General features: G+C 37.7%; 1 protein-coding gene across 4 annotated transcripts in view; it reads right to left on the reverse strand.

Moving 5' to 3' along the window:
- Positions 1–7,937, reverse strand: part of LOC133657807 (gamma-aminobutyric acid receptor subunit gamma-3-like) — a 244,370-nt gene extending 236,433 nt beyond the window's left edge. For 3 of the 4 annotated variants that reach the window (XM_062059572.1, XM_062059577.1, XM_062059598.1), the window contains exons 1-2: positions 7,666–7,937; positions 7,359–7,513 (exon numbers count right to left, since the gene is read on the reverse strand). In XM_062059572.1, the coding sequence (XP_061915556.1) occupies positions 7,359–7,513; positions 7,666–7,721 (211 nt within the window). In that variant the 5' untranslated portion in view covers positions 7,722–7,937. The remainder of the gene's footprint in view (positions 1–7,358; positions 7,514–7,665) is intronic. The other variant, XM_062059587.1, reaches the window with a different exon arrangement.
- Between the last annotated feature and the right edge of the window lie 16,011 nt (positions 7,938–23,948).

Genomic DNA, 23,948 nt, shown 5'->3' on the forward strand with positions numbered 1-23,948 from the left:
TTCTTAAAGTAATCTTACTTATCTCATCATATGAAATATGACTTACTTCACCAATTATTATTATTAAATTCTTACTATTATTTATCTATTTATTTTTATTGTGATTACTTATGGAGTTTATTGTGACAAATTGTGAACAGGAAGTGAACAAAAAGTTTTGCAACTGTTATGTAAAGAAAAGGGGTAGGATTAAATAAGCTCTGCTTCTTCCTACTCCTTTTCGAACATGTTGAAAAGAAACTGGAAATTGTGATGTATCATGTTGTATGCTTGCATGTTCGAAATAAACTCAAACTCAACTCAACTCAATCAGCTAAACCTGCGGTCGGCAACCCGCGGATCTTTACCATAGTGGCTCCCTGGAGCTTTTTCCAAAAATGTATTAAGCTGGAAAAAGATAGAGGGAAAATATATTTTTTGTTTTAATATGGTTTCTGTAGGAGGACAAACATGACTAGGGATGATGTTCGAAAACCGGTTCTCCCGATTTTTCAATAAGAAAAGAACCGATTCCATGGATTCTAATCCCTTTTTCAGAAACGGTTCCCGTTATCAAAGCCACTATAGTAAAGAAAAATATTTGGTTCTTTATTCGAATCCCTGGGAACGAATCCCGTGTCACAAGGAAATGTCCTGTGGCACGTCACAGGAAATGACGTAGCTCAGTCATTCGGCGGCAGATACAGAAGCAGCAACAACAATGGACCGGAAAAAACGCTCCAAGGCATGTCTTCACTTTACTAAGAAATTCGACGAGGAAACGGCTATCTGCAATTATTGCCAGGCTTCGCTTTCCTGCAAGGGGAGCAGTACAATAAACATGTTGAAACATGTTCAAGCCGTACATAACCTGAAGGTTAGAGAAACGTGTCGCGTCTTTGACACGTGGAGAAGCAGCGACAGAGATGACGAAGCACGCCCCTCTTCCTCTGCTTCAACCTGCAGTCCCAGTGATAGTGCCGGTGAGTAACTAACGTTAACTGTTGCCGGTTAATTTCCATACAGTATCTGCTCACTTGTAGCCTTTGGGCTAAAATAACATTACCGCTTATGTCAAACAGGACTGCAGTAATGTTAGATAGACTAACGTTACCTAAGCATAGTCAGTGGCTAACGGTAACGTTAACCTTTTTGTATGTGTCAAATAACGTTAACGGTATCTTGTAGCCTACACCACCACTCCAGAGTTTGCAGGTCTGTCTAATAAACTAGTGCTTGCAAGATGTGAATTAAGATAATGTTAACGTTATCCTATTTCGGATGATGACATTCATGACAGCCAATTAATTTTTTATTTTTTTTTAAATAAAAGTGAGCTTTTGTCAAACCACGTATTGTGTGTGTTTTTCCATATACAACAACCTATCTGGATTCGATAAGAGAATTGATAAGGAATATGTTCGATAAGAGGATTCGATAATGGCATTGAAATCAATATTTTCTTAACAAACATCATCCCTAAACATGACAAACATTCCTAATTGTTAGAAAGCCCACTATTTATGCTTCACTGATGAGTATTTGGCAAGTGCCATTTTGTACTAATTTCCGCGGTCCTTGAACTCCCCATAGTTTGTTTACATGTGCAACTTTCTCCGACGCTACCACAGAAAGACGTATTTTATGCCACTCCTTTGTCTACTTTTATCCACCAAACGTTTTATGCTGTGCATGAATGCACAAAGCTGTTGATATTATTGACTTGTGTGGCGTGCTAATCAGGCATATTTGGTCAGTGCATGACTGCAAGCTAATCGATGCTAACATGCTATTTAGGCTAGCTGTATGTAAATGTTGCATCATTATGCCTCGTTTGTAGGTATATTTGAGCTCATTTAATTTCCTTTACTTCTGTCCTTTGTGTATTTTGATTTATATTTGCATGTCTCATGACACATTATCTGTCTGCGTTACCCAGCTTGCAAAGATTGTAATAAATCCATTTAACTTGGACACACACATCTATACCTTTGGCCATTCTAAGCCAGTAATTTCCAGGAGTTATGTCACCCTCTGAGAAGCCTCCATTTTACTAATGTTTTCCAATGTCGTAAAAATGTGTAGAATAAATATATCATTTCAACATTTCTGTCATCAAAGATTTGCGTCAGCCTGCGACACAGCTATACTAGCCGAGTTGTCTTCATTATAACACTTAAAGGCGTTTAATTTTTGCGGCTCCAGACGGATTTTTTTTTTTTGGTCCAATATGGCTCTTTCAACATTTTGGGTTGCCAATCCTTGAGCTAAACAGACAACTTCAATAATTCATAACGCCACTGATTTTAAGTCATTACTTTTGAGCAATGACAGTTAAAAAAATAACCCACTAAAATTGTTCTAAAAATATTTATACGGCAAACACAAAATATGCCATATTTTCTTTAAGAAATGTGGAATATTTGATGTAAAGTAATTGGAGCCTTATATAAGTCAATAATTCATAACGGCACTAAGTAAAAGTCATTATTTTTCAGCAAGGACAGTTTAAAAAAATCCCACTGAAATTGTTCTAAAAATATTAATATGGCAAACACAAAATATGCAATTGTTTCCTCAAAAAGTGTGGAACATTTGATGTGAAGTAATTGGAGCCTTAAATAGGTCAATAATTCATAATGCCGCTGATTGTATGTCAATACTTTTGAGTAATGACGGTTAAAAAAAAATCCCAATAAAATTGTTTAAAAAAAAAAATTTATATGGCAAAATATGCTAACTTTTCCTCAAAAAATGTGGAATATTTGATGTGAAGTAACTAGAGCCTTATATAGGTCAATAATTCATAACACCACTGATTTTAAGTCACTTTTGAGCAACAACAGTTTTAAAAAATCCCACTAAAATTGTTCTAAAAATATTAATATGGCAAACACTAAATATGCAATTTTTTCCTCAAAATGTGGAATATTTGATGTGAAGTAATTGGAGCCTTAAATAGGTCAATAATTCATAACACCACTGATTTTAAGTCATTACGTTTGAGCAATGACAGTTAAAAAAATACCCCACTAAAATTGTTCTAAAAATATTTTAATGGCAAACACAAAATATGCCATATTTTCTTTAAGAAATGTGGAATATTTGATGTAAAGTAATTAGAGCCTTATATAAGTCAATAATTCATAACGGCACTAAGTAAAAGTCATTATTTTTCAGCAATGACAGTTTAAAAAAATCCCACTGAAATAGTTCTAAAAATATTTATGTGGTAAACACAAATTATGCAATTTTTTCCTCAAAATGTGGAATATTTTATATGAATTTTTGACCTAATAGGTCAAAAATTCATAACACCGCCGATTGTACGTCATTACTTTTGAGCAATGACGGTTAAAAAAAAAATCCCACTAAAATTGTTTTTTTTTTTAAATTTCATATGGCAAAATATGCTATATTTTCCTCAAAACATTTTTAATATTTGATGTGAAGTAATTGGAGCCTTATATAGGTCAATAATTCATAACGCCACTGATTTTAAGTCATTACTTTTGAGCAATGACAGTTAAAAAAATAACCCACTAAAATTGTTGTAAAAATATTTATACGGCAAACACAAAATATGCCATATTTTCTTTAAGAAATGTGGAATATTTGATGTAAAGTAATTAGAACCTTATATAAGTCAATAATTCATAACGGCACTAAGTAAAAGTCATTATTTTTCAGCAAGGACAGTTTAAAAAAATCCCACTGAAATTGTTCTAAAAATATTAATATGGCAAACACAAAATATGCAATTGTTTCCTCAAAAAGTGTGGAACATTTGATGTGAAGTAATTGGAGCCTTAAATAGGTCAATAATTCATAATGCCGCTGATTGTATGTCATTACTTTTGAGTAATGACGGTTAAAAAAAAATCCCAATAAAATTGTTTAAAAAAAAAAATTTATATGGCAAAATATGCTAACTTTTCCTCAAAAAATGTGGAATATTTGATGTGAAGTAACTAGAGCCTTATATAGGTCAATAATTCATAACACCACTGATTTTAAGTCACTTTTGAGCAACAACAGTTTTAAAAAATCCCACTAAAATTGTTCTAAAAATATTAATATGGCAAACACTAAATATGCAATTTTTTCCTCAAAATGTGGAATATTTCATTTGAAGTAATTGGAGCCTTAAATAGGTCAATAATTCATAACACCACTGATTTTAAGTCATTACGTTTGAGCAATGACAGTTAAAAAAATACCCCACTAAAATTGTTCTAAAAATATTTTAATGGCAAACAAAATATGCCATATTTTCTTTAAGAAATGTGGAATATTTGATGTAAAGTAATTAGAGCCTTATATAAGTCAATAATTCATAACGGCACTAAGTAAAAGTCATTATTTTTCAGCAATGACAGTTTAAAAAAATCCCACTGAAATAGTTCTAAAAATATTTATGTGGTAAACACAAATTATGCAATTTTTTCCTCAAAATGTGGAATATTTTATATGAATTTTTGACCTAATAGGTCAAAAATTCATAACACCGCCGATTGTACGTCATTACTTTTGAGCAATGACGGTTAAAAAAAAAATCCCACTAAAATTGTTTTTTTTTTTTAAATTTCATATGGCAAAATATGCTATATTTTCCTCAAAACATTTTTAATATTTGATGTGAAGTAATTGGAGCCTTATATAGGTCAATAATTCATAACGCCACTGATTTTAAGTCATTACTTTTGAGCAATGACAGTTAAAAAAATAACCCACTAAAATTGTTGTAAAAATATTTATACGGCAAACACAAAATATGCCATATTTTCTTTAAGAAATGTGGAATATTTGATGTAAAGTAATTAGAGCCTTATATAAGTCAATAATTCATAACGGCACTAAGTAAAAGTCATTATTTTTCAGCAAGGACAGTTTAAAAAAATCCCACTGAAATTGTTCTAAAAATATTAATATGGCAAACACAAAATATGCAATTGTTTCCTCAAAAAGTGTGGAACATTTGATGTGAAGTAATTGGAGCCTTAAATAGGTCAATAATTCATAATGCCGCTGATTGTATGTCATTACTTTTGAGTAATGACGGTTTAAAAAAAATCCCAATAAAATTGTTTAAAAAAAAAATTTATATGGCAAAATATGCTAACTTTTCCTCAAAAAATGTGGAATATTTGATGTGAAGTAACTAGAGCCTTATATAGGTCAATAATTCATAACACCACTGATTTTAAGTCACTTTTGAGTAACGACAGTTGAAAAAGATCTCACTAAAATTGTTCTAAAAATATTAATATGGCAAACACAAAATATGCTATTTTTTCCTCAAATTTTGAATATTTGATGTGAAGTATTCAGAGCCTTAAGTAGGTCAATAATTAATCATGTCGCCGATGGTAAGTCATTACTTTTGAGCAATGACAGTTAAAAAAAAAATCCCACTAAAATTGTTTTAAAAAAAAATATTTTTATGGCAAAATATGCTATCTTTTCCTCAAAAAATGTGGAATATTTGATGTAAAGTAATTAGAGCCTTATATAAGTCAATAATTCATAACGGCACTAAGTAAAAGTCATTATTTTTCAGCAAGGACAGTTTAAAAAAATCCCACTGAAATTGTTCTAAAAATATTAATATGGCAAACACAAAATATGCAATTTTTTCCTCAAAAAGTGTGGAACATTTGATGTGAAGTAATTGGAGCCTTAAATAGGTCAATAATTCATAATGCCGCTGATTGTATGTCAATACTTTTGAGTAATGACGGTTAAAAAAAAATCCCAATAAAATTGTTTAAAAAAAAAAATTTATATGGCAAAATATGCTAACTTTTCCTCAAAAAATGTGGAATATTTGATGTGAAGTAACTAGAGCCTTATATAGGTCAATAATTCATAACACCACTGATTTTAAGTCACTTTTGAGCAACAACAGTTTTAAAAAATCCCACTAAAATTGTTCTAAAAATATTAATATGGCAAACACTAAATATGCAATTTTTTCCTCAAAATGTGGAATATTTGATGTGAAGTAATTGGAGCCTTAAATAGGTCAATAATTCATAACACCACTGATTTTAAGTCATTACGTTTGAGCAATGACAGTTAAAAAAATACCTCACTAAAATTGTTCTAAAAATATTTTAATGGCAAACACAAAATATGCCATATTTTCTTTAAGAAATGTGGAATATTTGATGTAAAGTAATTAGAGCCTTATATAAGTCAATAATTCATAACGGCACTAAGTAAAAGTCATTATTTTTCAGCAATGACAGTTTAAAAAAATCCCACTGAAATAGTTCTAAAAATATTTATGTGGTAAACACAAATTATGCAATTTTTTCCTCAAAATGTGGAATATTTTATATATTTAGGGCTATATAAATAAACATTGATTGATTGATTGATTGATATGAATTTTTGACCTAATAGGTCAAAAATTCATAACACCGCCGATTGTACGTCATTACTTTTGAGCAATGACGGTTAAAAAAAAAATCCCACTAAAATTGTTTTTTTTTTAAATTTCATATGGCAAAATATGCTATATTTTCCTCAAAACATTTTTAATATTTGATGTGAAGTAATTGGAGCCTTATATAGGTCAATAATTCATAACGCCACTGATTTTAAGTCACTTTTGAGCAACGACAGTTGAAAAAGATCTCACTAAAATTGTTCTAAAAATATTAATATGGCAAACACAAAATATGCTATTTTTTCCTCAAATTTTGAATATTTGATGTGAAGTATTCAGAGCCTTAAGTAGGTCAATAATTAATAATGTCGCTGATGGTAAGTCATTACTTTTGAGCAATGACAGTTAAAAAAAAATCCCACTAAAATTGTTTTTAAAAAAAATATTTTTATGGCAGAATATGCTATCTTTTCCTCAAAAAATGTGGAATATTTGATGTGAAGTAATTGGAGCCTTAAATAGGTTAAATAAGTCATAACGTCACCAAAAGTAATGACGGTTAAAAAAAAAAAAATCCCACTAAAATTGCTTTAAAAACTAAAATATTTATGAAAAAATATGCAATTTTTTGCTAAATTTTTAAAAAATATTTGATGTGAAATAATTAATTCACAACATAGATTTTTGATTCATTATTATTTTTTGAGCAATTACAGTTTAAGAAAGAAAAAAAAAGCCTGCACGGCAGCTTTTTGTTATTAAATTGCACCTTTTTTTTCGCTACATTCCACCTGCATGACCTTTTTGTTCCATTCACGCTTTTAGTCTTTTTCAGATGTGCTGCGAACCGTTAAGATGCGGGCCGCAAATGGCCCCCCGGGGTGGCCGCACTTTGGACACCACAGTTTCCCTAGTACAGATCCACCATTTTTGCTTGACTAAAGAGTGAAGAAACCACACGGACCATAGGAACTTTGACACTTACCCCCAATATCCGGCCGGAGGGTCCGGTCATAACCTTTGAGCAGACCGTTGAGAATCCGCGTGGCGTCCTCTTGGTGTGACCTCGGGGCCAACATCTGGCTGACATTGGCGTCGTGGAGCTCCTCGTCATCGTCCCCGCGTGGCAGCTGCTTCGGACTACAACACAACACAACACAACACAACACGGTAACACAACCGCCATTTATCCTTGTTTTTCTTGGGGGAAATCAATTCCAATCCGCATGAATCAACTTTTAACAAGGAAAACAAATAAAAAGGTGCGCAGGTGTGAATAAGAAGCGACTCACCGAGCACGGTGGACGAGAAGAAGTAAGAAGAAGATGTCTCCCCACTTGATTGTCATTTTCGCCACGCAACGACGCGTCCAGGTTTTTTTCCCCCCTTCCTTAGGCTTTTCCGAGTGGATGGAGATCCCGACGAGGCTCCACTGCTGCTGGGGAAAAAGTCACTCGGATGTGTGTGTGTGGCTATCAACTTCCTCATCCGCCCACGCGCTTTCCCGAGCGCGCCATTAGCGCTCCGACCACAGCTGGGTCCAGGGGGGCTCCTCTCTCGCGCGCGGCACGTGCTTAAGGGGGCGTGGTCTCCCCAGACAATCGATCGATGATGATCAATCAAGTGTGTGTGTGTGTCCCTGTCTCGCGGGACTCACTCGCCACAGAAGCAGTGCGTTGTCGTGCACTTGCTGTTGGAATGTTTTATTCCGCGCCTTTTGGTATGTGATTTAAGCAAGCGGGCTTTTATTTTGAAAAGGTCCGTCGTCAGCGCATATTAAAACATGTTTACAGTGGAAATGATGACGTAGGCGTTTCCCGCAAGTCATATTCAGTCTAGATCGCCTGTGCTCAACTTCCTTGCGCAAACACAAACACGCAGCGAGTTGAGAGGCTTCACTGCCCCCCGGAGGACAAACGTGGTATTGAACACAAGCCCTGAGATGGAATTATTGAACTGTTATTAAATGACAAAAAGTTGTCGTCCGCAATTTTTTTTTTAAATTCTTTAATGAAGTTACGTACCTTGTTGTGTTTGTAGGTCTTAGACGCATAAAAGTAGGAATTAAAGGATTTTGCATCATAATTAAATTATCCCCTCAACTCCCCCCAAAATGGATGAACTCGCTGGAATAAAAAAGACAATATAACATATATCCATAAACGTGGACGCATGTGAAAAAGTGCAATATATTTATCTGTACAGTAATCTATTTATTTAATCATATATATTTATATATATTTATTTATTTTATATATATATATATTTATATATATTTATTTATTTATATATGCACCTTATTGCTTTTTTATCCTGCACTACCATGAGCTTATGTAACGAAATTTCGTTCTTATCTGTGCTGTAAAGTTCAAATTTGAATGACAATAAAAAGGAAGTCTAAGTCTAAAGAGGAAGTCCAAGTCTAAGTATGCCCTATTAAAAAAATACCAAAAAATAAAAATAGTTTATTGTAAAAAAAATATATATATATACTTTGTGTTGTGAGCGTTGGTTTCGACCAGGGGGGGACTCACCAAAGCAGGGGAACATGCTTTATCAGTATCATGCACAACAAAACATGCTCATTGTTGCCATTAATCCTGACGTCTTTATTTATTTTTTAAATTTATTTTTAAATACATCAAATTGTTCTATTAATTTTGGATGTATATATTGTGAACATGAGTAATTGGAGATGATCAATTTGAATTTATTGTTACTTATTGAGTTTATTTAATTTTATTTTTCAGTAACAAATGGCTCAAGTCCGTCCATATTTTTTTTATTAGTTTAAATAAGGATTTTTATTATTTATTTTCAGGGAAGTAATGCGGACGCTGTGGGGAAGAAGGAGCTGAGCCGGAAGGCAAAGCTCTCAATTTACCGGTCGATCTACGTTCCCATCCTCACCTATGGTCATGAGCTTTGGGTTATGACCGAAAGGACAAGATCACGGGTACAAGCGGCCGAAATGAGTTTCCTACACCGGGTGGCGGGGCTCTCCCTTAGAGATAGGGTGAGAAGCTCTGCCATCCGGGGGGAGCTCTAAGTAAAGCCGCTGCTCCTGCACATGGAGAGGAGCCAGATGAGGGGGTTCGGGCATCTGGTCAGGATGCCACCCGAACGCCTCCCTAAGGAGGTGTTTAGGGCACGTCCAACCGGTAGGAGGCCACGGGGAAGACCCAGGACACGTTGGGAAGACTATGTCTCCCGGCTGGCCTGGGAACGCCTCTGGATCCCCCGGGAGGAGCTGGACGAAGCGGCTGGGGAGAGGGAAGTCTGGGTTTCCCTGCTTAGGCTGCTGCCCCCGCGACCCGACCTCGGATAAGCGGAAGAAGATGGATGGATGGATGGATTTTCAGGGAAATTGACGGACTTTAAATCTTTAAAAAAGAAAAAAAAATGAATTAAATTGTTATATGTATCCAGTGATTATACTATACAGTTATTTTCCATTTAACTTCACCAGTTTTAGATTATTTTTATTCAAAATCGCTGAATTTTCACATTTGCCGTTCAAATACTGAGAAGAGACTTGCGGTGAGTCACCAGCCAGTTGAGCTTCGCCATGGATTGCGCAATGACTCAGCTAACTGCTGGCCTGCTGTGCAGTGAGACCGTATTGCTATATGAATTATATTATACATGTCCATAGTTTAGTTAGCTGAGGTATATAATGTACAGTGTATTTTGTCAACAACTGTATGTGTGTAACGTATTTCTTGTGCTGAGCGATCATAAAACGGCTGCGAAGACGCACTGGGTGAAGCTCGCAGTAATCCCGCCTCCTGGTGGTAGAGGGCGGTAGTGATCCCAGATATCATTCTTGTGACTACTCGGCTGCAGAAGTGACAACAAGCAGCAACAGTTAGCAGCGATCGTTTATTTTTTCCTCTCGCCTGAACTTTTAACATGGAGGATTACATATCTAAAATAAAACAGTTTTCTAAACTGGATTTTCAATCGAAGCAGGAGGTAATAATTAAAAGAAGATCTCCATCGAGACAGAGAGACTTTTAAAACTGAAGAAAGATAAGGAAGACTTCTAAAAACAAGTTATCGATGCTTTTGTTCAAAAGGAGCGGCGCATGGACTTCATTTATAAGTAAAGGTATGACCATAATAAAGTTTTTTTTATTAAATGTGCTTTTTTGTGTGCTACAGTTTGTGTGTGTAAAGTTAAAGTTAAGTTAAAGTACCAATGATTGTCACACACACTAGGTGTGGTGAAATTTGTCCTCTGCATTTGACCCATTCCCTTGCTCACCCCCTGGGAGGTGAGGGGAGCAGTGGGCAGCAGCGGCGCCGCGCCCGGGAATAATTTTTGGTGATTTAACCCCCAATTCCAACCCTTGATGCTGAGTGCCAAGCAGGGAAAAATGCTGGTATGAGCTTTTAAACATAACACGTTAACTGCTGCCAATCAAATGGTGAATAAGATACTCTTTAGGGTTCATATGTTTGTAAATCTGACTGTGATGAAGTCGGTGCCTCACCAGCCATGAACCTCACCGCACGTCACTGCTTTGTTGTAACCCGGCAGGCACAAGACATTAATACAACGTTGATTACACGTACATGTCCTTTAAAACTGACTTTGAAACAACATTGCAAAATAGTTGTCTTTGTAAATTGAGACAAGGTTGATGTCCCAACGTTGGATCTATGTTGTTGATTGGGAAATGACCAAATTTCAATGGTCAAATCAACGTCACAACCTGACATTGAATCAACTTCGTCAAAAAGCATGTTGTTACAATGTCGTATTCGTGTTGTAGATTATTGTTTGGGAAATGACAACATTTTAATGGTCTAATCAACGTCAGAACACAACATTGATTAAACGTCGCCAAAAAGCATGTTGTTTCAACGTTGTATTTATGTTGTAGATTATTGGTTGAGAAATGACCAAATTTCTATGTTCAAATCAACGTCACAACCTGACATTGAATCAACTTCGTCAAAAAGCATGTTGTTACAACGTTGTATTTGTGTTGTAGAATATTGGTTGGGAAATGACCACATTTCAATGGTCTAATCAACGTCAGAACACAACATTGATTATACGTCGCCAAAAAGCATGTTGTTTCAACGTTGTATTATTCTTGTCGAATATTGGTTGGGAAATGACCAAAATTCAAAGGTCTAATCAACGTCACATCCTGACATTGAATAAACGTTGTCAAAAAGCATTTTGTTTCAATGTTGTATTTGTGTTGTAGAACATTGGTTGGGAAATTACCAAAATTCAAAGGTCTAATCAACGTCACATCCTGACATTGAATAGACGTTGTCAAAAAGCATGTTGTTTCAATGTTGTATTTGTGTTGTAGAATATTGGTTGGGAAATTACCAAATTTCAATGATCTAATCAACGTCAGAACACAACATTGATTAAACGTCGTCAAAAAGCATGTTGTTTCAACGTTCGGTTTGAGTTGCTCAACGTCACGACCTAATTCAACAAGTTCTCAACGTTGTTTCAATGTCTTGTGCCTGCTGGGAAGTTGATCTGTTTTGTCATTTTCATTGTCTTTAATGATAAAAAGGAAACAATGTTCTGCATAGGTTTAAGGTCTTGGTATCGTTTAGTATTGGTATCTATTCCAAGATACACAGGGAATCGATACTGTATTGATTCAAATGTGAAAGGTACCCATTCCTCGTTCCAACCCAAGGAGTAGAACCCATGAAAAACTGTACTAAACACTTCAATCACGTGTGCGAACACTCCCCAAAGTTTCAGTTATTTTGATCGCTTTGCATAAAAGTAATGTTCTTTTTCAAATATGCTGCAAACGAGCACACTTGAGTAGGCCAATGTGTACCAGGACTACCCTTAAATCCCTGGTGAACTGAAGGCCCCAATCACAGCACATATCAAGGAAATCCTCAAAGTGTTTGGGTAATTGACAATTTTGTACACCATGCCCAATTGGAGCATATTTAGGAAAAGAACATGATTTTTATGCAAAGCGACCCACATGGGCAAATTCTAAGAAATCTGCTGACCTTTTTAAGATTAAAAAAACAATTATGTTGTATTTTTTTCCTCACATTGTATTAGAAAATGAAAATATATTTGCCAGCTCTTCTTCCAACCCTCTGGGTTTTAGTTGGGCGCTTGACTTTGGTAAGTTCGAGTGTCAAAATAATGCTTGTATGTTGCAACACTGGTGAGATCATTAGCATTTTATCAGTATTTTCCAAGAACAATTCACTTATTTGTGAACATGTCATGTATACAGTGCACGGGTACCAATTTCCGGTACTATTGTGTGTGTTTATGTGTTAATAAACGTTATTTGTTTATCAATGAAATGTAAAATTATTTAATTTACCATTTAACAGAGTAGACAACGATAAATGTTTTCATTTGCAAATATGCATGCATTTCAGTTTGTTCTAGTAACCAGGAAGTAGTCTTTGCCATCAAGTTGAATGTGCCAGTCTTGTCTTTTGCTGAGTCCCACAAAGTGTTTATACTGTAAGTATTTTACTTATTACGCAGCGGCTGTTTGTTTGGCTTTGTTAACACTGCAGGTGAACGCAGATTTTTTTTCTCCGTGTGTGATTTATATCGGATTTTTTCATGTCAATGTGAACAGTACAATTCCGATTTTTTCTAATTTGTATGTGGATATAAATCAGTACCCCGACAGGGACAAGCGATAGAAAATGGATGGATGGATGCATCTGATGCAACTGCTGTCTGAACGCTTCCGGTTGCGTTTATCCGACCAATACGTCATCAAAAAGCGATAAGCGTCGAAATTCTTTGCCAAAATAGACGGTTGCAAAATAAATGGTGGACAAATTATTAATAGTTATTAATATTATTATTATTATTATTATGGGCCTGCTGCAATGCAAGCACCCATTCACATGCTGCCAAGCAGCATGCTAATGTTAGCATGCTAACTTTTTAAACTATTTTGACGCCTTTTGAGCTAATTCCACTGCCATACACCTTAGTCATACAACTTGGTATGTGACACATGCTAGCATGCTAACATTTAAATCCTAACTTCCTTCTTCCATGCGCATTAATTCCGCTCAGAAAATGTTGATTTCGATCGCACGATATCTTTAAAATTTCCACAAACGCACCAGGACTGAGACCTACTAGAATTGGAGCCATGTTTACTTTTGTAAACACTGCAGCATGTGTGACGTCATGTCTGCATGCGGGTCAGCTTGCGTTCACATTAGACATCGCAATTTTTTTTATTATAAAAAGATCAGGTTTGACAAAAAAATCCAAATTGGACATCCGACCCTGCAGTGTGAGCGCAACCTTAGTTGTAGTTTTCTTTGTCAAATTTGGAAGTATTAAGATCGCCATGTAAATTTGCTAATGCTAATCAATTACATGTATATGGCATAGCCAATGTAAGTTAGCATAGAGCTTTGCATTTTGAAAAGTGGAGCCATACTTTTAAAGGCCTACTGAAATGATTTTTTTTTATTTAAACGGGAATAGCAAATCCATTCTATGTGTCATACTTGATCATTTCGCGATATTGCCATATTTTTGCTGAAAGGATTTAGTAGAGAAAATCGACGATAAAGTTCGCAACTTTTGCTCGCTGATAAAAAAAAGCCTTGCCTGTACCGGAAGTAGCGTGACGTCACAGGAGCTAGTATTCCTCACAATTCCCCGTTGTTTACAATGGAGCGAGAGAGATTCGGACCGAGAAAGCGACGATTACCCCATTAATTTGAGCGAGGATGAAAGATTCGTGGATGAGGAACGTGAGAGTGAAGGACTACAGTGCAGTGCAGAACGCATATTTTTTTGCTCTGACCGTAACTTAGGTACAAGGGTTCATTGGATTCCACACTCTCTCCTTTTTCTATTTTGGATCACGGATTTGTATTTTAAACCACCTCGGATACTATATCCTCTTCAAAATGAGAGTCGAGAACGCGAAATGGACATTCAGTGCCTTTTATCTCCACGACAATACATCGGCGAAATGCTTTAGCTACGAGCTAACGTGATAGCATCGTGCTTTAACTGCATATAGAAACAAAAAAAATAAACCCCTGACTGGAAGGATAGATAGAAAATCAACAATACTATTAAACCGTGGACATGTAAATACACGGTTAATGCTTTCCAGGCTGGCGAAGGTTAACAATGCTGTGCTAACAACGCCATTGAAGCTAACTTAGCAACCGGACCGCACAGAGCTATGCTAAAAACATTAGCTCTCCATCTACGCCAGCCAGCCCTCATTTGCTCATCAACACTCATGCTCACCTGCGTTCCAGCGATCGGCAGAAGGACGAAGGACTTCACCCGATGCGTTTGGCGGCCCGGAGACGTAGGAAGTCAAGGTGAGGTCGGCGGCTAGCGCGGCTAGCGCGGCTAGCGCGGCTAGCGCTCCAACAAAGTCCTCCTGGTTGTGTTGCTGTAGTCCGCTGCTAATACACCGATCCCACCTACAACTGTCTTCTTTGCAGCCTTCATTGTTCATTAAACAAATTGCAAAAGATGTCCAGAATACTGTGGAATTATGAAATTAAAACAGAGCTTTTTGTATAGGATTCTACGGGGTACCATAACTTCCGTTACTCTGACTTCGTCACGCGCATACGTCATCCTACCGCGACGTTTCAGCCGGATATTTCCCGGGAAATTTTAAATGTCACTTTATAAGTTAACCCGGCCGTATTGGCATGTGTTGCAATGTTAAGATTTCATCATTAATATATAAACTATCAGACTGCGTGGTCGGTAGTAGTGGGTTTCAGAAGGCCTTTATCTGGCATGTGTTCTTTGTTGGCATAGAAAATTGCAACATTAGCTAGAGGCAGGGTCAAACGTACGGCCCACTAGGTCTAATCCGGCCCGCAAAATGAGTATGCTAAATATAAAAATGAGCTGCATTTTTTTAATGAAAGAAACTGCTGTTCTAAATGTGCCCAGTGGATGTCGCAACAACAATTCAAGAGTAACCCATATCACACATCGCAGTTTTTAAAGATGACGTGTCAGCTGACTTTAAGCGCCCTCTGGCTACTCCAATCAGCGCAGGTGCAAGCAATCAGCTGCTTCTGTTGTGGCTGGCAGCAGATGGCGGCAGACTGATGCAGTATCGACGCACAATACCTTCTTTCATTGTAAATTATCTACTCAACGGATAAAATAACAAAACTTACTTACTTAGGCCTTTAAATTCCCTAAGGAACATAGGCCATTGATGAAACTACTCCATCCCCTTCGGTCTTGTGCCCTCCGCTCCAGTTGTTGCCATGACAGCCCTTGCGCCTTCATCTCCTGCTCTGTGGTTCTTATCCAGGTGGCTCTAGGCCTTCCTTTCTTCCTCTTGCCTTGCGGGTTTCATGTTAGAGCATGTTTGGTGAATGATCCATCGTGTCTACGCAGTGTGTGACCAATCCAGTTCCATTTCCTCCTCCTGATTTGTGTTTCTATTGTGCCTTGTCTAGTGAGGTCCCACAGGTTGGCATTGGAGATGGTGTTAGGCCAGTAGATACCTAGGAGGCGACGGAGGCAGCGGTTGAAGAATGTCTGTATTTTGTTGAGTATGTTGGCGGTGATCTTCCAGGTTTCTGAACTGTAGAGTAAGGTGGATTTGACGTTTGAGTTTTTGACGTTTGAGGTTGAGGTTGAGGTTGAAGTCGAGCCGAGTCGAGGTCGGGGTCGGGGTCGAGTTAAGTTGAGTTGAGTTGAGTATTTGACGTTTGAGTTGACGATTGTGTCTTGTCTAGTGAGGTCCCACAGGTTGGCATTGGAGATGGTGTTAGGCCAGTAGATACCTAAGAGGCGACGGAGGCAGCGGTTGAAGAATGTCTGTATTTTGTTGAGTATGTTGGCGATGATCTTCCAGGTTTCTGAAGTGTAGAGTAAGGTGGATTTGACGTTTGAGTTTTTGACGTTTGAAGTTGAGGTTGAGGATGAGGTCGAGTCGAGTCGACTCGATTCGAGTTGAGTTTGAGTTTGAGTTGAGTATTTGACGTTTGAGTTGACGATTGTGTCTTGTCTAGTGAGGTCCCACAGGTTGGCATTGGAGATGGTGTTAGGCCAGTAGATACCTAAGAGGCGACGGAGGCAGCGGTTGAAGAATGTCTGTATTTTGTTGAGTATGTTGGCGATGATCTTCCAGGTTTCTGAAGTGTAGAGTAAGGTGGATTTGACGTTTGAGTTTTTGACGTTTGAAGTTGAGGTTGAGGATGAGGTCGAGTCGAGTCGAGTCGATTCGAGTTGAGTTTGAGTTTGAGTTGAGTATTTGACGTTTGAGTTGACGATTGTGTCTTGTCTAGTGAGGTCCCACAGGTTGGCATTGGAGATGGTGTTAGGCCAGTAGATACCTAGGAGGTGATGGAGGCAGCGGTTGAAGAATGTCTGTATTTTGTTGAGTATGTTGGCGATGATCTTCCAGGTTTCTGAAGTGTAGAGTAAGGTGGATTTCACGTTTGAGTTTTTGACGTTTGAAGTTGAGGTTGAGGTTGAGGTTGAGGTTGAGTCGATTCGAGTTGAGTTTGAGTTGAGTATTTGACGTTTGAGTTGACGATTGTGTCTTGTCTGGTGAGGTCCCACAGGTTGGCATTGGAGATGGTGTTAGGCCAGTAGATACCTAGGAGGCGACGGAGGCAGCGGTTGAAGAATGTCTGTATTTTGTTGAGTATGTTGGCGATGATCTTCCAGGTTTCTGAAGTGTAGAGTAAGGTGGATTCGACGTTTGAGTTTTTGACGTTTGAAGTTGAGGTTGAGGATGAGGTCGAGTCGAGTCGAGTCGATTCGAGTTGAGTTTGAGTTTGAGTTGAGTATTTGACGTTTGAGTTGACGATTGTGTCTTGTCTAGTGAGGTCCCACAGGTTGGCATTGGAGATGGTGTTAGGCCAGTAGATACCTAGGAGGCGATGGAGGCAGCGGTTGAAGAATGTCTGTATTTTGTTGAGTATGTTGGCGATGATCTTCCAGGTTTCTGAAGTGTAGAGTAAGGTGGATTTGACGTTTGAGTTTTTGACGTTTGAAGTTGAGGTTGAGGTTGAGGTTGAGGTTGAGTCGATTCGAGTTGAGTTTGAGTTGAGTATTTGACGTTTGAGTTGACGATTGTGTCTTATCTAGTGAGGTCCCACAGGTTGGCATTGGAGATGGTGTTAGGCCAGTAGATACTTAGGAGGCGACGAAGGCAGCGGTTGAAGAATGTCTGTATTTTGTTGAGTATGTTGGCGATGATCTTCCAGGTTTCTGAAGTGTAGAGTAAGGTGGATTTGACGTTTGAGTTTTTGACGTTTGAAGTTGAGGTTGAGGTTGAGGTCGAGTCGAGTCGAGTCGATTCGAGTTGAGTTTGAGTTGAGTATTTGACGTTTGAGTTGACGATTGTGTCTTGTCTAGTGAGGTCCCACAGGTTGGCATTGGAGATGGTGTTAGGCCAGTAGATACCTAGGAGGCATTGGAGGCAGCAGTTGAAGAATGTCTGTATTTTGTTGAGTATGTTGGCGGTGATCTTCCAGGTTTCTGAACTGTAGAGTAAGGTGGATTTGACGTTTGAGTTGAAGATTTGCAGTTTGGTCTTGAGTGATATGTTTTTTGCTTTCCAGATTTTATTTGAGATAATCAATGCGGTCCTTGCTTTTCCAATTCTGGCACTGAAATCCTCCTCCGTTTCTCCGTCCACAGCAATAATGCTTCCTAGGTATGTAAAGGTGGGAACCTCGTCCAACTGGTTATGATCCATGTTTATTGGGGAGTTGTTCTTGTTGATACGCATTAACTTAGTTTTGATGTGTTGATTTTGAGTCCAAGCGAAGCAGCTGTTGTTTCCAGTTTGCATGATTTCTCCTGCATATGTTGGTGTGTGTGTGCTAGGAGTGCTAAATCAAAATCCAGGTCTTCCAACTGCTTGGTCAGGCTCCACTGTACGCCGGTTCAGTTATTGCTTGTTGTTTGTTTCATGGTCCAGTCTATACAGAGGATGAACAGGAAGGGCGAGAGCATGCATCCCTGCCGCACATACGCAACATTTGTTAACTTTTAGCATGCTACTGTTAGCATGTTAAAAATGGCATGCTAACATTTTCCTCTATTTTTACACTTTTTTTCTCTACTTCCGCAGCCATACACCTTAGAGCCATACAACTTGGTATGTGAAACATGCTAACTGTTAGCATGCCAACATTAGCACAACTGCCAAGTGTTAGCATTTTTGCGTTAGCATGCTAACATACGTTTACACCTAAAACTCACAGATTCAAACACTCCGCACCATCTTAAAAGTATGGCGGCTTCCCGCTTCCAGGGCACAGGTAGCAGGCCCATCAAAATTTCCGGGGGAATTTTCTAGTTAGTATATAGTTAAAGGCCTACTGAAACCCACTACTACCGACCACGCAGTCTGATAGTTTATATATCAATGATGAAATCTCAACATTGCAACACATGCCAATACGGCCGGGTTAACTTCTAAAGTGCAATTTTAAATTTCCCGCCACAGTTCCGGTTGAAAAAGCCTTCGGAGGATGACGTATGCGCGTGACGTAGCCCGGGGAACAGAGGTATGCCTTCCCCATTGAATACAATACAAAAAAGCTCTGTTTTCATTTCATAATTCCACAGTATTCTGGACATCTGTGTTGGTGAATCTTTTGCAATTTGTTTAATGAACAATGGAGACTGCAAAGAAGAACGTTGTAGGTGGGATCGGTGTATAGCGGCTGGCTGTAGCAACACAACAAGGACTTCTCACTTGGATAGCAGACGCGCTAGCCGCCCACCGGCCACCGCACGGATGATCGGGTGAAGTCCTTCGTCGCGCTGTCGATCGCTGGAACGCAGGTGAGCACGGGTGTTGATGAGCAGAGCAGATGAGGGCTGGCTGGCGTAGGTGGAGCGCTAATGTTTTTATCATAGCTCTGTGAGGTCCGGTTGCTAAGTTGCTAAGTCAGCCTTAGCGTCGTTAGCAACAGCATTGTTAAGCTTTGCCAGGCTGAGATCTATTAACCGTGTATTTACATGTACATGGTTTAATAGTATTGTTGATCTTCTGTCTATCCTTCCAGTCAGGGATTTATTTATTTTGTTTCTATCTGCATTTGAGACAGATGCTATCACGTTAGCTCATGCTAAAGAGCTTCGTCGATGTATTGTCGTGGAGATAAAAGGCACTGTGAATGTCCATTTCGCGTTCTCGACTCTCATTTTCAAGAAGATATAGTATCCGAGGTGGTTTAAAATACAAATCCGTGATCCACAATAGAAAAAGGAGAGAGTGTGGAATCCAATGAGCCAGCTTGTACCTAAGTTACAGTCAGAGCGAAAAAAAACATGTATTTCACTGCATTCTAGTCCGTCACTCTAACGTTCCTCGTCCACAAATCTTTCATCCTCGCTCAAATTAATGGAGTAATCGTCGCTTTCTCGGTCCGAATAGCTCTAGCTGCGTTGAAAACAATAGGAAAATATGAGGGAGTGAACAACTGACAACGTCACGCTACTTCCGGTAGGGGCAAGGCTTTTTTTTATCAGAGACCAAAAGTTGCGAACTTTATCGACGTTGTTCTATACTAAATCCTTTCAGCAAAAATATGGCAATATCGCAAAATGATCAAGTATGACACATAGAATGGATCTGCTATCCCCGTTTAAATAAAAAAAAATAATTTCAGTAGGCCTTTAATGCTGTAGCTAACGGGCAGAAGGAAAGATCGTAATAAAAAGGTTCATTAAGTGTTTGCAATGTATGAATGGGTGGACTGAATGCTAACCCGAACAGGAACAAAGGTGGTTACCTGGAGGAGCAGAGAGAAAGAGTGTTCCTGGAATTGTCCTTCAGGTGAGAGGAGAAGGCCATGACACAAACTATAGCAAATACTGAAAAAGATACGAGACAAACAATAATTCCTTCTCATACATCATATTGTATATATGTATTAAAGAATCCATGCTGACTTACATGAAAGTATTTCCAACGTCCTTTTTAATAAATTATAAAACAAACAGTACATGGAAACTGGCCGAGTACAATAAGCTTGAAGCAAGTTTTTCATTTGCATGTTTAGAAAAATACATTTGATGGTTGAGAGGAGGAGGTTACATGCACGAGTGACACGGGTTGAACAGAGTAGCATCTTGCAACAAACTATAGGAAGAAAGGAAGTCGATCTCGAACCGTTCTAGCCGAGAAACAATCGTCAATCTTTGGACTTTCAGTCACTCTTCCAGCTCTTTTTCACCGCAACTGTGCTTTAGTGCAAAAGAAGTACCGTATTTTTCAGTTTTTTTCATAGTTTGGCCGGGCTCCAGTGCGACTTACATATGTTTTTTTCCTTCTTTATTATGCATTTTCGACAGGTGAGACTTATACTCCGGTGCGACTTATACTCCGAAAAATACGGTAACACACGAGCTCCAGGAGGAGAGAGCAACGTGGGTCTTTTTTAAAGCGCTAAACAGGAGGGGATGTCAAGTGGCTTCTTGGGGACCCGTTGCCATTGCGACCTTGAAAGGTTGAGCCACAACTCGATGCTTTTAAGCTACCTTTGCTTGATTATTTAACAACCGCTGACCAAGTTTCTGATTGAACCTTGTACGATTCCAGTCACACGGGCACAAATGGACCATTAAATAGTCTGCGGTCGACGCACAAAAGCAAAGTGGATCCTCATTGACGTGTCGCTGCGGGCCGTCATCTTTTCATCAGTAGAAAGTCGCCTTTGACAGAAAAAAACCAAACAAAAGCACTTTGATGGTTGATCCAAGCAGCGGGCCATGTCGCTGTGTTTATCCTGTTATCAGAATCAGAATCAGAATCAGAATCAGAATAGTTTTATTGCCATTGTTTGAGAACGGGTTCACAAACTAGGAATTTTTCATATTGTATATATGTTATAGACATAATATAATATATCAGTATATATAATATACTGTACACATATTATGTATATATTCATATGTTAGATTCTATATTGCTATATTTAGTCTATTTATACCTGCATTGTCCTTTTCCATCCTTACACTTTCCATCATTGTAACTGAGCTAAGCTACTGTGTTGAACAATTTCCCTGGTGGATCATTAAAGTCTAAGTCTAAGTCTAAATGGCTCCACCTGTGTCACACCACACTGCTTTGTTGGCCTCCTCTACCGCCGCTTCCACTGTCCAATCGGAGTGGAGCTAATGATTCAAAAGCCTCGTTTGCCGATCATCACAAGCGGCAAAAAGTTTGCATTCGAAGAGCTCAATAAAAGCCCAAGCAAAGAGGTTACGATGAGGAGAATATTGACACAATCCTCTTGATTTGACGCTCTAAAACAGCTTTCTAAAAATCACTATCACAAGAAACACATTGTAAAAAAAAAGAGCAAAAAGGTGTAAAGCAGGGCTATTCAAATAAATTATTTTGGAAACCCGGCAGGCACAAAACATTGATACAACGCAAAATAGTTATATTTGTCAATTGAGACGTTGAAGTCTCAATGTTGGATCCACGTTGTTGGTTGGGAAATGACCAAAATTTCAATGGTCATATCGACGTCACAAGATGACATTGAATAAGCGTTGTCAAAAAGCATGTTGTTTCAACGTTGCATTTTTCTTGTAGAATATTGGTTGGGAAATGACCTAATTTCAATGGTCTAATCAACGTCAGAACACAACATTGATTAAACGTCGTCAAAACGCATGTTGTTTCAACGTTGTGTTTGTGTTGTAGAATATCGGTTGGGAAAAGACCACAATTCAATGGTCAAATCACTGTCGTCAAAAAGCATGTTGTTTCAACGTTGTATTACTCATGTGGAATATTGGTTGGGAAATTACCAAAATTCAATGGTCACGTTAGGTTTGAGTTGCTCAACCTAATTCAAAAAAATTCTCAACCCAACATTGATTAAACGTTGTCAAAAAGACTCTTGTTCCAACGTTGTATTTGTGTTGTTGAGTATTTGTTGGGAAATGACCAAAACTCAACGGTCAAATCGACCTCACATAGAATAAACGTAGTCAAAAAGCATGTTGTTTCAACGTTGTATTTGTGTTGAAGAATATTGGTTGGGAAATGACAACATTTCAATGGTCAAATCAACGTCACAACATGACATTGAATAAACGTTGTCAAAAAGCATGTTGTTTCAACGTTGTATTTGTGTTGAAGTATATTGGTTGGGAAATTACCAAAATTCAACGGTCAAATTGACGTCACATCCTGACATTGATTGAACGTTGTCAAACAGACTCTTGTTCCAACGTTGTATTTGTGTTGTTGAATATTGGTTGAGAAATGACCAAATCTCAATGGTCAAATCGACCTCACATCCTGACATAGAATAAACGTCTTCAAAAAGCATGTTGTTTCAACGTTGTCTTTGTCCATCCATCCATTTTCTACCACTTGTCCCTTACGGGCATTTGTGTTGAAGAATATTGGTTGGGAAATTACCAAATTTCAATGTTCAAATTAACGTCACACCATTGGCGTTGTTAGGCCTATTTTAGGGGGGCTCAAGCTCCCCTAAAATGTTCTTAAGCCCCCCTAAATAATTTGGTGTTAAAAAAAAAAGATTTTTTTTTTTTTTACAAATACATGCCGACATATTCATTATAAAGTGGCCCGAATATGAGTTTAAATAAAACATCATATAACCTGTCATTATTCACTCAGTTTCCCCTCACTTCATAGCGTAAGGTAGAGAGCCTCTTTAGTGCGTCGGTATCCAATCCATTCCACTTGTTCATATAGAAAAATGCCCACATCACTCAAAATCCAGTCCGCATTTTCTCTGCGACATTGCTTGCGGTCCTGCAGGTGTACGAAGCACATTAGCACACAGCACTGCAGAACAAGAACCTTGTGTCTGCAATTGTAAATAATTTAGTTTTTAAGTTTTGTGTTTCTTGTAGAATCTATATAAAGTAATATACATTAGCCTATTGTTAAAATAATGAAAAAACATCATAAAATATATTTGTTTTATTGTATTGTTACATTAATAGCTGTTGTATTATTATAGGATGGCTTGTTAAACATTTCATAGGATTTTCAGAGGGTGGAAAAACCAAGACATTTAATATAAAATTTAAAATGAATAAATACATAAAAAGAAAAAGAAGAAAAATGGTTAAAAGCCATCGTTCCGGGGAGCATTTAATTTCGTCCCGTGCATTTTTTTTTACCGTCCCCGGGACGACGGGACTACGTTAATCTCAAGCCCTGGAAGTTACATTTTATTGTTTGCATTATTTGTTTCAGCATTGCACTTTGAAGATGGTCCCTCAGCTCTTTGACAGCTTTGGCTCTTTTTCAGATCAGCAGACTAAGTCCTTCTTATTTACAGTATACATAAACGTTTCTCATTTCTATTCAGACTTCCATATATATTTAATTTCCTTAACGGCTTGCCATAATACATATATATATATATATATATATATATATATATATATATATATATATATATATATATATATATATATATATATATATATATATATATTATATACAAGCCAAATTATCCCGATCCAGATATTACTTTAATTCAAGTAATTAAGTAATATTTCCAGGGCTTGAATTTACAACCATTTTAGTCACATATGTGCCCAAAATGT

Source organism: Entelurus aequoreus, linkage group LG01 (genome assembly GCF_033978785.1).
Source record: "Entelurus aequoreus isolate RoL-2023_Sb linkage group LG01, RoL_Eaeq_v1.1, whole genome shotgun sequence".
In the NCBI taxonomy this organism is placed as follows: Eukaryota; Metazoa; Chordata; class Actinopteri; order Syngnathiformes; family Syngnathidae; genus Entelurus; species Entelurus aequoreus.